This window comes from Apteryx rowi, unplaced genomic scaffold (assembly GCF_003343035.1).
Source record: "Apteryx rowi isolate R43461 unplaced genomic scaffold, aptRow1 scaffold_68, whole genome shotgun sequence".
In the NCBI taxonomy this organism is placed as follows: Eukaryota; Metazoa; Chordata; class Aves; order Apterygiformes; family Apterygidae; genus Apteryx; species Apteryx rowi.
Genome location: NW_020450960.1, coordinates 2667204 through 2681738, shown reverse-complemented (window position 1 = coordinate 2681738; position 14535 = coordinate 2667204). Strand labels below are relative to the sequence as shown.

At 42.3% G+C, this 14535-nt stretch overlaps 1 protein-coding gene across 6 annotated transcripts in view; it reads right to left on the bottom strand.

Annotated features, from left to right (window-relative positions):
* Window positions 1-2109: 2109 nt before the first annotated feature.
* Window positions 2110-14535, bottom strand: part of NFYC (nuclear transcription factor Y subunit gamma) — a 39507-nt gene continuing 27081 nt past the window's right edge. For 5 of the 6 annotated variants that reach the window (XM_026085957.1, XM_026085956.1, XM_026085958.1 and 2 more), the window contains 6 exons: window positions 13482-13577; window positions 9223-9396; window positions 8072-8230; window positions 4340-4447; window positions 3549-3608; window positions 2110-3009 (listed from right to left, as the gene is read on the bottom strand). In XM_026085957.1, coding sequence (XP_025941742.1) covers window positions 2890-3009; window positions 3549-3608; window positions 4340-4447; window positions 8072-8230; window positions 9223-9396; window positions 13482-13577 — 717 coding nt within the window. In that variant the 3' untranslated portion in view covers window positions 2110-2889. The remainder of the gene's footprint in view (window positions 3010-3548; window positions 3609-4339; window positions 4448-8071; window positions 8231-9222; window positions 9397-13481; window positions 13578-14535) is intronic. The other variant, XM_026085955.1, reaches the window with a different exon arrangement.

The window sequence follows — 14535 nt, the reverse complement described above, 5'->3', positions numbered from 1 at the left end:
AATAGTGCTCCTTTTGGAGCACAAATGAAGCGTTAACTTCATTAACAACTACATATTAACATTATTAGCTTCAGTATTAACCACTATTACATAAGTTCTCACAGTCCTGGATGACATCAGATTTTGGAGCACCAGCAGGACAATACCGAGCACGCTGAAAACAGCATCCCCCGAATTAGCGATCGAGTGTTTCATTGCGAACAGCTCACGCCCATGTTCTGTCCTTTAAGGAATTTTTTTTCACATTCATATTTAAACTATTTCAAGCAAACGCAACACCRCACACTGCTCTGGGTAAAGAGCTTTCCCCGGGAGCCTTCGGAAGAGCCTGGCTCGCGACCCGCTGCCAGCACCGATAACGCAAGGCAGCAGCCTCCCTCGGCGGCCCGGCTCCCCCTTGCAGACGCTGCGCTGCTCTCTCCAGCCAGCCACTYCTGCTGCTCTGCTCCCTGGTGTAAGCAAAAAAAGCTCGTTTTGCCAGCGCAGTGGCTCGTGAAGCAAACCGCTTCTTTTCGCCCCCATCCCGAGCGCTTTGCCAGTGCTTGCCTCCGCTTTGCGACAGCCCCGCGGGGCCAAGCGGCTCGGCCAGCCGGCAGCACGCTCGCTCGCGAGTCAGCAACGCGGCCTGCAGAACGCCCTGGCCAGGCTGCCAGCGACCGACCGCAGCTTTGACGAAAGACAGAGCCGCCATCCGCACGCTGGCCTAGCGCGATCCCCTTAAGTAACCGGCAGGACGGTGCATCCAGCACATCCAGCCCTGCGCCCCACCGTCCTCCCAGCCCCTTTTCCAGCCCTGCTCCAGCCCTTCCCGGGAAGCGGCTGCCCATGGGTGCCCTCTCGTGGCCAGTCCCCACGAACCGAGCTTCCACACAATTATTTTTTCCCCGCTTCATCTTTTGCATTAAGAGAACATGCTCTACCATGGCCAAGGGCTGCAATCGTGCTGATGATCACTTAAAACACCAGGCCAAGCCAAGGTGCTAAAATTGTGCAACGTCGCAATACCAGAGAACTAGTTCTAAGGAACCCATCAGTCTGCAATGCTCTGCTGCATTTGATGCATTTTAAAACTGAAAACTGTAAACTTGTCATTTACAAAGCCCAGGAGACGCAGGTAACACAGCAAGTCCCTCTGCCAGACTGGATCGGCCTCGCCTGATTTTTAGGCCTAGTAGTTTGCGTCAGTCAAATGCTGAACTGCAACTTTCTTTCCCCCAAAGCAGTTACCCCTGCAATTCCCGTGCATCCACTTACTTGGAGATCTGCACTTCTCACCCCTGCTTCCGGCACTGCTGGGCTGCACACTGCAAGGGAAACCAAACAAACCCCCCAAACCAAACACCACGCACGCAGGCTAAGCAACCTGTAAACTGGCCTCTCTGCTACGTGCCAAGCGGTGGAGCAGCCAGCCCGCCTCACAGCGCCGGCGAGCACCCCACAGCGCTGTTCCGCATTGTAAAAACATGGCAAACTCGGTATTTTTGCAAGCGAAAAGTTAACGATTGCCAGCACTGGCGCTCCCCCTCCCGCTGCGGCGCGGCTCTGCCAAGGCRCTGCACGGAGCCACGGGGCCTCTCGGGAACAGAGCGCCAAGTATGTCAAACCGCTTGACGTTGAACACACAAAGGTTGTTAGTTACAAACCGCAGTTAGTTACCGTATCCACCTTTTAGTTAAGACGTAGAGCTTGGCCTAACAGCAGGACCCTGGCAGTATTTTGAATTACAGTGGGCCTTCGAACCCCACTCCTGAGCCGGCTCAAACCTGCCCCCCAAACGCCTCCCTGTTGTTTCGGCTGGACGCTGCGTGCAGAAGCTCTGCCCAGCTGCTGCGTAGGGCCRGTACGCACGATTAAAGGGCTGCGTTGTGCTGCCGAAGCAGCTGCTGCATGACATCTGTACGGGGATCCTGTCGGTGTGGCAGGCATCAACAGAACACGAGTCTTGCCTCCCCTGTTATCTGAGCCCACGTCCAAAGCCTTCTCTAGATCACCCTATAGACCTCYGGCTTGTTTTGCTACTTAGGGCGCAGTATTTTTCAGGGACTCGGGATGCTCTTTGCTTGGCAAGTTGATACCAGGCACTGGTACTCAGCAAAGAAGGCACACATATTATCTTACAAAGAAAATTTATTTCATTTTATGAAACTTATATTACATGCATTGACTGAAGCTAGTACAACAGTTAACAACAGGGCTGGGGTTTGTCCAGACTTCCTTTAGTGTTTCTGGAATAAACCAGGCCAAATTAAAAAAAAATCTTTTGCCCTTAGAAAACACAATCATAATACAAGGAATGTTTTTTGTTTTCGTTTAAATTATTCCTTCCCTACTTCCTGCCTCCCAGCTGCATATATCCAATGCTGAGGCTTTCCAAAAAAAGGAGGCAGGAGAGGAAAACCTAACACACACACACTCCCCCCCATACACCCCTAATAAACCACCAGGATGGGAGGACTGAATCTAGCTCTATTCAAAGAGGAGTACAAACAGAATACCAGGAATAAAGCTCTTAGGGCAAACCAGATGCAGTACCCTTTAATAATTTTACTAGATAAAAACAGTTTACACATTGTTCAGTGAGACGCTATAAATTCCTTTTGATTAATTCTCTTCAGTTTTATGAGGCTGGACAAGCAGCTGAACACACCGAAATATTGATTTCTAAAAAAAATAAAAATATTGCATCCTTGTCAGTTTCTGCTGGATATTCCCTCATACCCACCAGAGGAAGGTGTAGCGTGCACCAGAGATCGCAGCCTACTATAGGCTTAATATCAAGTACAGATACACAGAAGCGGATGTATTCATCAAACCAGGTTGGTATGGCAAACGTCAAGCTGGTACATGTTCACTTCCACGCAGAGCAAACACTTGCTACAGCATCACCGTTCAGTCCCCCGTCACTTGCGTGGCTTGGCCGTCTGATGKTTGGTTGGTGGATTGAATGAACATGGGCTGGGTAATGTCCTGGCCTGCAGGCATGGTCACTTGCTGAATCTGATAAAGTTGCTGGCGGAGACAGAAGGGAAAAAGAAATGGCTATCGGTTCTCATCACATCCAGCCTCATTCTCTCAAAGCAGAATGCTGTGCATTAACCCTACGAGTTTAGTGGTGGTGTAACAGCAACTCCCAGGTCCAAGTAAAACCTGTCCCCAAAATCATATCACAAATTGCCCCTAGCCTTATGGTGCTAAATTATAACAAAACAATTCTGTGAATTTCTGATGCCTAGACTGAGCTCAGACTATTTATGCAACAGTTGACAGCTATTTAAGACCTTGATTCCTAAACTCGTTAGGATTAAAACGGACCCCACCCAGACTGCAAGGGACCAGATTAATCTGGAACAAGTGTAGCAGAACAAGAAGAATCCACCCGAATTAGAGTGGCACCACATCTTTTTATCCTGCTCTTCTGCTTAGGCTTTGGTAGCAGTAACTGTGTTTTACCTAGAACAGCTGATTTGCTAGAACATGCAGAGCTTAAGACAGTCTTTCTAGCTTTTGACTTCAAAGGGATGTAGTACCCATGAACGCCAAGTTTTTACCTGTCCATCTGTGAACTGGCTGAACTGCTGCTGTCCTTGCTGGACTTCTGTCTGTGTTATCTACAATAGAAAGAGAAGGATGATCACTGACAGCATTTTGGAGAGGGTCAGAACCCCATTAACCACATTCTGCTGCTGCCTTTCAAGAGCTTTCAGACTTTTTYGAACTTCACTACACCACCACGTGGTAAGATAAGGCTTACGGTGCCTGCCCACGGTCATGCTGGTGCTAACTAAGTCAAGAACAAAGGACGTGGGATTCAGTCATTCCAAACCAAACACAAGCATCTCCTTTCTGATTTTTGTAAGGAGAATGTGGCCTCCAAGATCGCAGAAAAGCAGTGGCCTTCCTATCCTCTGAAGGCAGAAAAGAATCCCTTAGTGACCAGTCTTGACAAGAACATGGAACAACCTGGTGACAGCAGCACTGGTCTTGATGTTTCACCTCTGCAGTAGCTCTCCTCAGAGCTCATGTTGCTGCTCCTCCCTCACCCAGCCAGAAGGAGCAAAAGTAAAGAGAAGGCTGATGAACTGAAGTTTTAGCTGCAACCAGCTAAGAAGCAGCATGAGCTTTATACAGTGAGACACATACACATGCATGCACCTTTCACGTATATGTAAAGCAGACTTCCACTATACTCCTTGTTTTATTATTCTGATGAAGGTAACAGGAAGAAAGGAAATTCAGGAATCCTACTCCAAGAGTTGGTAAATATGGCTGGAATTTGCAGTTTCAGGCTAGGGAACAATACTTTAATAGTTAATGTCAGCCTTGCTATTATAGTGCATACCTGCTGTGCATTGGTTGCAAGCGTCTGGATCTGCCCCTGGACTACCTGGGTGCCTGACACAGGTTGGGCTAAGCGGATATACTGCAGCTGGCCAGCATTCAACTGAACCTGGAGACAAGCGGAGGGGGCAGGGAAAGAAAATTAAACAGATAACTGTGTAACCTGAAACACACAAACTTGCCTTCTTGTTTCCACAACAGAAACCAGAGTAATAGATGGCACTGGGAAGCTTCAGTTGATTACCAGTTGAGATGAGTAACTATCACGGACCCTGCCAAAGCAAGAACGAAGCTCACAGAACTCTGGCAGATTCTTGAAGTAAAACCCCRAAGAAGCACATTATTTTTTTTTCCAAAATGGGAATGGTCCGTTAGTAGCTAAAGCATATTAATTGCTAAAGTTTAGAGAGCTTAAAGAACATTTATTTTTAATTATGAGAACCAAATTATTTCTTTGATGTATCATTTCACATAAAGAAAGCTCTTATAAGAGCTAGCTGCACATAATGACATTCCTATTATACTCTACCAAAAATAAAAAAGAAAATATAGGAAAAAATAAAAAGACAGCAGAGATGACAAAACCCATTGATATTGCAAGACAGTAGTATTTGGAAGCTTTCAATGGAAATCTGGTACTTTTTGTGTCAATGTTTTGTGTTTTCCATTCAAATGCAAATCTTTATTTACTATAACCCTCACCTCATAGGGTTAAATACTTAAGGGAGTGGGATTTGAAGACTGTGTCATCAGGATAACCTCAACTCTCAACTTACATTTTCTGTGATATAAACAGCTAGTTCTACTAATACACAATACAGCAATAAAAAGGTCACAGTGTGATTAACATTACTATTGAATTTTTCATTGTGTTATTTAACTTTAGAACATTTATATTCATAGCCTTGAAATTAATTATGTACAAAAACTTRGTTTAAGTTTTCTTCTTTTTAAAAAGGGGGAAAAGATACATACAAAATACTTGAAAACTCTACTCACTGACAAAGGTTGGAAGTGCCTAGAACAGAAATTATGCTCTTGGCATTAACACAAACGCTGCTGACTTCACCAGCTGTGTCTAAAAGCTCCAATATTATTCCAAGAGCAAATAAACTCCACATGAGCATAAACATTTCAATAAAGAATCTGTTTCTGCATTAAGATCTGCCTGTAGAGCATGTTTTCTACACTGAAGGCTTCCTGCGTAGATTTTAACTACACTACTAACTGAATGGATGAAAGTGATTAGAAAGAGCGTTCTTCCAGAAATGAGAGCAAGCTCCAAAGGACCTGTCCAAGGAGGTCTAGCTCAGATATAGATGAAATTTAACATGCAAAATTAATGTGGGCAAACGAATGATCAGCATTTACTTGATATACACATTTCCTTCCAGTTTTACTCCAAGCTTAAGAAAGAAGAAATAATAATTTAAAAAAGTCACCTTTCCACAGGCAATCTGTTGCCCAAGACCAAATACAATAAATCACAGTAGAAAAATGAGCAGAATATCAGGAGCACGTGGAAACCCAGCAAAGAACATTAGTGAGATTCTCAACGTTCAAGCAATYGCCATAGGTACAGTTTTACCAGAATGTTTCAAACTTTCATATTTGTGTTATGAAAGATTCTTAGCTGAACCCTACCAAATACCAGAGAGTGAAAAAGGACCTACCAGAAGACAACACTAACTATACCATCAAGATAGAAAGGAAACCCAGGGGAAAAATAATAAAAGCATAGCAGAAAGAGTAGAATGGACAAACAGCGCTGAAGAGACCAAGTACTGCCGTTCTGTGAAACCAGACAAAAAAGATTTCCAGGTTAGAGCACTAAAAACCCTTCATAGTGAGTACATGGCTCCCATGTTCTATTTTACTTCACTTGCTGGAAGTGAGCAAGGAGAAAGATTTGCCCCAGCCCTTACTCTGGTTCTTCAACATGCTGTGAGATTAAGAGGATTCCTCTTAATTACAGTAAAAACAGTATCTCTGCTGGATATGGAAGTGAGAATTTGGACTATTTCACTAAAACACTGCCAGCAAAATACTTTTCTTTAGTTACTCCATATTATGGTCTTGCAAATCTCAGAGCCCTGAGCGCTCCTGAAGATGAAAGACATTGCACTCACGCACCTGATAGTTTCTCTCTCACATCCACAGCAGTATGAAGCATCTGAGGACCAGTCACAGCTACTTGTTTTTAAATGTTCCCAGGCGAAAGGACGGTAGAAGCACATGCCTGGCCCAAACCAGACACTAATTAAAAAGCCTCCAGTCTCATATTCATGAGGTGCACGATCACCTACAACAAGCACCACCTACGTGGTGGACAGGAGTTTCTGCAGAATGCTATTGCACCCCTCACAGTTGATTTTTAAAGAATTGTTTTTCCTAGCAGATCTCAGAGTGCCCTTCTTGCGGGAAATTACAGCATTCAGTGGAGAGAACTGGAAAACAAGCTTGAAACTGTTATTTTATTGCTGGAGCAAAGGAGAATGCTGCAACATTCAGCTTTGTTACAATACTTAGGCAAGGGCTGGAGATTTCCTTTCAGAATGTTTTTAAGAACAAATATCTTGAAGAGACTTCCATAAGGAAAGGAAGAAAGAAGAATGTAAAAGAAAGGCAGTGAAGAATGTAGAAGAGAGGAAAAAAAATTTACATGTAGTAAAACACCGTATTTGGCAAACAACACACTTCCTTTCTGACCAAAACCGTAAGCCAAGCAGTAGGAATCAGCTGAAGACTTAAGAGATAAAAAGAAAGTGGGAAGTTAACTGGAAAATCTGGTAACACTCACAATCTAAATTTTTTTCAAGATGCTATGTCAAAGCAAAAACATTTGCCAGACATACAGAAGGCACAAGCCTGAAGCTTAGCAAATCTTGACAAGCCAGACTTGGTTGAAAGTTCAGTTTTTGCCACAGCTGTGGATAAGCTTCATAATAATAGAAATCAAAGGCAAAGTGAAATGCTTGTCTTGGTCACTTGGTCTGACCTTTGGGTTTGCTGGTTAAGTACACAGAACTGGACAGATTTTTTTTCTTTAGAGGTGTGAAATTTTCCAGATGGGAACAAAAAGACTCAGCTTTGCTGTGATTAGAAGCTACAGAAAGGAAAAAAGTGACATTTGTTTGACCCACATGTTTACCTAGGACATGCCAGAAATTTACTTCTGATGTTGGGTGCTCAAAAATCACATTCTTCAGGCCAGCAGGTCTATACTGATGTGAAAATGAGCAGGTATTTTCTGATTCTGCAAAGCCATTCCTTCAACTAGCTCAAAGTATTTCGTAGAAATATCTTTACAATATAAAAGTTTATTAAAAACTCACAGATGGCACCTTTCCCACTCACTCTGCCAGGCCATGACTTCAGATTGCAGAGGCAGAACCAAATAAAGGTAACAGAAGTTAATTACACTTTATTGAAACCATGTTGTAGTAAAGGACTAAGGCTTATCCAGGAAATATTTTATTTACTGCTTCCTAATCATAACTATTTCACTAAGGGGAAGGGTCGGGGGTGGAGAATGGGTCTACACTAGATGGCTTAGATTTATTTCCCTCTGTGTCACACACCTGGTTAGTTTTCCTCTCTTCAAGGCAGAAGAGACACCACTCAATCCAAATTTCCTCTTACAATAAAAAAGCATACATGTAGTCTCATGCCAAAACACCAGTGGACAGTTTGCTCACAAGACTGTTACACATTCCCCCTGGTAAAGTCTTACCGGTATTTGTTGGATTTCTCCTGTATTGGTGATGATCTGCTGCATGACTTGCATGGTCTGCCCAGTTCCACTCTGAGCCTGCTGTGTTTGTCCTTGCGGCTGTGCCTGCACGATCTGTACCTGCTGACCTTCTCCAACCTGCATTGTCACGGGAGTGGTCTGAATTCAAAACAGAGGAATAAGGAGCAAGCAAGGATTGAACACAGGTGAAACAGCCACAAGATGCAAARCTAGTAATAGACAGACTGCTTCCTAGACCCACTGTCAGCTTGCTGAGGCTTAAATCGCCACCAAGGGAATCCAGGACATGTGTAACCCTCATTATCAAGGTATCTGAACACCTGGCCAGCTCCTGTATACTTATCCTTACAACACTGCTATAAAGGAGGAAAGTGCTGTTTTCTGCTTTTACAGATAGGTAACTGTGCTAAAGAGAGGCTAAAAGACATGCTAAACATATTCAAGAAAATGCATGTCAATAGGGACTCAAACTGAGATTTCAGAGCTCTCAAGACAGCAGTGGCCTGGTAATTGGAACAGGTTTCCTGCCAAAACAGTGCTCAACTGGAAAAGCAAAAGATGCCATATTTGCCTTACTAACACCACATGACTGTTTGCCAAACAAAGGAAAGTCAAGTTATTTGAGCAGAACAAGACAGGCCCCATTTCTCTATGAATATCTACACTGTGCCTCTTACAGTATCTGTTCATTGTTTTGCAAATAAATTTATTTCCTAACTTCAGTATGTTAATAACAAGAGTAAGGAAAAAAGCAGCAAGAGTCACATGATTTAACGTGYCCAAATACAACCCAAAATTTATTATGGCTTCACTTTTACTTGGAAAAAGACAATCTGTCATGTGGCTGTCATCATTTGTTGCAGAGTAACAATGCGCTGTACTTCCATAAAACAACATAACCAATAATATAGAAAGTAAAAGGATATTTCTATGCTACCTAGTAGGTCAGTGCAAGTCAGTGTTTCAACTGTCTCCTTCTATTGCAAAGGACATGACCAGAAAACACATTTCTATAATATACACTGTTCTGAGCAGTGAGAACAGGATACTGCAATACATTACAGAGGCAAATCAAGGATTTCACTGGCTCCACTGAACTGCAAAGCCCCTGAACTCTGCACATGACTCACCTGCCCTTGCTGTGGCTGGGCAATGATGATTTGTCCTGGCTGGATAGTAGTTGTAGACGTGGTGGTCTGTTGTCCTTGCTGTTGCCCCTGAACCTGCACTGCAGCAGGCTGCTGAGCAAGGGTGAAATAATACTGTACAGGTTCAGCTGGGGTCACAGCCTGACGCACCTCTTCCTGTGGTACAGGTAAAAAAGGGTCAAAAAGGGAAGGAATGAATCGACACTCAAAACTGCCCCAACTGGAGATGAAATACCTGCCATGAGCATGCCCAGTGGGAAATAATCTTTAATACCAAGTTCTTAACAGTTTAACCCAAGTAACCCTGAATTGACAAATCAAAATAGGTTTCCTCATTTACTGAGCTATATAAAAAAAATCCAATACCTGAAGTATAACATAATCAGTAATTTCATTATTAGAAGCAAATGAATAAAATTACCACAGCTAAAACCATGCAACTCCTCATCAGTGAATTCCATCACTGCCTGTTATCTTAACACAGAATGAATTATAAATGCACAAAGAACTTACAAAGCCTCATCTGTCACAAAACCCTCTCCTTAGCCTACATACCCAACACAAATTTTAACCTAGTGCTTGATATTAAATCTCTGAGAATAAAAGCCATGTACTGCATGTATACTGTAGTGCCTCTCCCCCACCTCCCCTTCCCAGTCCAGCTTTTCCAGAATTAGAATGATTTCATCTTGCACTGTGGCTTAACAGCCTGATTCTGCTGGTAGCAAAAATATCTCAGCTTTTGCACTGGTAAAGAAATAAAGGCCCTGATCTAGCTCACTGTCAAAAGCACTGGAAAGCTGTAATACTTCTGTTCTGGTTTATGCAAGCATGTTTTAGGAAGCAAAAAAACCCTTATGATTAATGATGTTTTGGGCAATGGAGTAGAATTTGGGGGATTATGTTAAGTGGCAAGCAACTCAAGAATCCAATTTCTTCAGCTCCTGAGAGGGAAAGCTGGATCGTGCACCTTACAGAAGATGTAGCTCACTCCATCCAGATGTTCAGTCCATGGCAGAAGGCGTAAACAATCCTCTCCCAGCCACCTCAAGTTCACAGCTGAGAGTGTAGGATGTTTACACGTGCTACAGCATGGTAGATTCCAAGTTACACAACTCTGCTTGATTCCCTTGCTTTAAATGAGGCTTGCTCATGGATAGCCTTCAATATATCTAACCGGACAGTCAAAGAAGAATTCAAATTAAACAAGATCTATATATGTTGTCCAGATAGGGCACCAGGCTTGAATAAGAGAGCTGTCTCCCTTAATTGCTAGTCACTCAGAGCGACAGCAATTAAAGAAAAGACTTATTAATGGAAGGTTCCTCAAAAGCCTACCAAAAAATTACCCCCCAAAGATTAAACTGTTCACTGCTGGCTGTAACCAAGAAGTGACTTCTGAGCCTGACTCTCAGAGCAAACAACATTAGCACCACCCAACAGTACTGCAAACCACTGCAATCCAACATTTACAGTCCTTCCTACACAGGTTAAATTAACTGATTATTCCTACTCGCTTTATCAAGTCCTTTGGGGAGGGACGAATAACAAATTTAAAATATATTCATGACAGGACACGAACTTCAGTTAATCATAAAACCACATGCATGGAGAAAAGCTGTAGTGGTTTCTGTAAAACCTGATCCTTAGATGTGTTATTTCTAGAGCACTGCAATCCTAAATTCCTAGTTGAATCCTGAAACAATTAAGGCAACTGAGCACTTCTATAAATATCTATTCCAGGTTAAACTTGCATGCGCTACTGGCAAAATTGTCTTTAAATCTGAATTTGCTTAAACTAGGTTTTATCCCATCGTTTGCGGTCTTTTATTTTCAAGCCGTAGCTTTAGTTACCAGAGCAACATAACAGTCATGGTCTCATTCCCAGCTCTCCCATGTAACCAACACTAACTTGTCAAACAGTCTTTTCTGTGGTAGAGATAAAATACAGACTGTATCCCAGGCCAAAAAGTGCAGGCTGTCAGCTGATAGGCAGCTCTTTTTCCGAGTTGTGGAATCAAAGGAATATTTTCCACTGAAAAGCCTTAACCTCTGTTGTTATGTGGTAGTTAATTCTCCATCAAACCTCTCCTGTCATTGGTACCATTTCTAGTGATTCAACAGTGTTCACAGACAGTGAATACACCAGTGGGAGAGACAGATTTCTAAAGCCTATTTTACCCCCAATGCTGACTGAGTTCCACTGTTTGTGCTGTGCAATCCTAAAGAGAAAGCTCTGGTGTGATGCATCAAGACAGGTTAACATAGCAACTTATAGGCGTGTAACGCACCACTACTTCACATATTTATTTGATTGTAAAACATGAGGGTTTCCTTTTTGCTGTGAATTGAACAGCTTCAGCAAGAAAGTAATATGGGAGGTGTTCTCTCTCCCCAACATAGAGTAATTATAAAAATAGCACTACTATGCTATTTAGGAATGAGGCACCTAAAAGAAAAAGAACTCTGAATTTGCAGTACCAGAACTCACCTGTGCCACTTCAGGCTGCAACTGAGTTGCTTCAGCTTATTAGGTTGAACAAACTGAAACGTGGAATCCCTTTCCCCCAGTTAAACATAACACCAAAGGCTAACCAGCTGTTGCGTGGGCTGCTGCTTTTGTCTTTTGATTTAGTGAACTGAACAAATGATTTTTGGATAAATCATCCTGCAGGGATAAAGCAGGCAACTCGGTGAAGGAATGGAAGGAGCTGTGCCACACTCCCACGTGACATTCACCAGGCAGACAGAAACAGAGTCACTAGCACACCTGTACTGAAGTCTCGGAACGTTGCTAATTTTAGCCACAGTGGTAGGATGGACTCTCCTGCACACCCTGTGACAAGGAAATGCATTTACCAGAAAGTCAGGCTGTTTCTGGAAACCAGAATGTGAGATCAAACTCAACTCAGGACATCATCAGAAAGGATGAAGTATGCATTTTCTCCCTTTGGCCAGGACTTCAGTAACACCACCAGGACGTGAGGAGAAGAGAAAAAAAAAAAAAAAAAAAGTAAAAAAAAAAAAAGTAACACAACCACCTCCAAATTCCAGGTCTAGAATGGAAGCACTGCCCACTGCACTCAAAGTGGGTATCTTTTTTTGTATTATCCAGATTGAATTGGTTTCATGTTTCAACATAAAAGAAAAACTTTCTGGCAAGTGTGTTGCATGGAAGATTTTTTTATAGTATTCCAGCCTCTCCAGTAGCCCTGACTAGAGAAGACACTTTAATGACCTCCTTGGATTTTTCAAAGGTAAGACACTGCAAACCTTCAACAGTATCAGAAAGCCAGTTGAAGACAGTATGTTAATAAATTGTTATAACGCACTGAAATCTACTGTTTAGAGAAGAAATTGCTCCAGTTGTATAAAATCAGGAGTTGTAGGCAATCATTCCAGGAGTTACCGAACAGGTGCTGAAAGCAGCACTGTCACAATGCAGCTGTTACCTAGAAGAAGGTGTACGGATGGTAAACCAGCCACTTCATCAGGCAACTTGTAAAGAAGAGAGATAAACAGCTTGACCACTGAACTGGTGAACTGTTAGCAGCAAAAAAGAACAAACTTTAAGTGAAGGAGATAAATTTATCTACCAGAAAGCTGGATCTGTTTCTTTGTGCACTTTGAAGCAGCAAGACTGGGCTTCAACCCCAACTCATCCCATTTTTTGGCACAGTCTCAAACAGGGGAAAACAGGCACTTTGTAAAACACAAACCTGTTAAGTTTTAAAGAAGATCTTGTGTTCAGCTGACCGCAGCAGCCTGCCGCTGTAAACATCCGACTGAAAGCTCCTTCCAACACCTTACAGCTTCCAGTCAAGGATGTTTACAGTAGCAACGACTGCCCCAGAGGACGTAGAAGGTGGTACTTCCAAGCAAAGAAGCCTGTTTCTTCCTTTACCACAGTCAAAGGATGTAGACTCAGCACATTTTTAAAAGTTAAAAATGTAATATTAGCAACATTTATCTGAGCTGTTTAGTAATGGTTTTGTCACTTAAGTAAATCCCCAGTTTAGACTTCTATAAATCTCCACTCCGTTACTACAAGCTCTGTTTTCCATTAGAAAATTAAAGGACCTGAAAAATACTGCGAATCAGCATGCAAAAAGAAAAAAAGAGGCCCAAACCTCATCTTTAAATCTGAGATTCTGTACTGCTTTATCAATTCTTTATCAATTACAGCATGAAGTCCCATGAAGGAAAGGACAGACAATAGAGCAACCATTTTTCTGTCTCACCTGGCGCTTTGGAGGCTTCAGTTCATCTCTTGGAACAATATCAATGAGAAAGTCAAACTGATCAAACTTTGTAATTGCCATGGCAATGTCATTCCTCTATAACAACAAAAACAGAAAACCATTCTTCAGCTTTAGAATTCCATTTTGTCACTGGATAAATACAGTTAGATGTTTTTAAATCAATCCATGTGAGAGCCTCTTCTCTGGATCCCAAACAGCAAAGCCAGGTAGCCAGAACTTCTGTTTCAGTAACACCACTACTGGCTCATGCCAGGTGGGAACTCCAAGTTGCACAGCAAAAAAAGTGCTTATCRAACTCTGGCTATTACAATCATCTACTCATCCACCAGACCTATTCAGGTCCTCCACAATGGCACTGCTATAATTCTCTACAGAGGGCTCACAACAACAGTCACAAGCCTTTCAGCACATTAAAAAAGGGGAATTCTTCTAAAATCAAAGACAGCTGAAAAGAAGCTTTGCAGAAATACCAGGATGACTGCTCCATGTATTAGTGGCAACATATGCAGAACCTACAAGTTCGAGGGCAAGAAAGCAGGGGGGAGGGAAGGCATGATGGGATCTTATTCAGGGCAGGAAAATCCCAAGATATGTTGAGAACAAGCTTCAGCACATGGAAGGGAAAATGGTTAACAGAAAGTATGAAGATTAAAACATATAGTTAGCAAACTGGTCAAATGTGTATCAGAAAAAGGATGTGCAAGAGCCAATGAGCAGTATGAGGAACTGGCAAGGTAAATATCATCTTAAAGCTATTTATAACTTTTAGACCTTACCTGAAAAAGAAATCTGAAGATTAACATTAGGTCATTAAAGACCTGAATAAAGAGTTAGCCTGCAATAAGTCATCACTTAATTGTATTTGCTCAAGATCTGAAATAACCCGAAGATAAAAAAGCTGAATTTCTAACAAAAAAGAAAGCTATTCTGTCATTTCAAAATGCTTGCAAAACCATCCTAAAAAAGTAGAGCTAATTCAAGAAGCTATTAAAAGTCTCATTTTCATTAGCTGAGGATAAATTTATAAAGCATA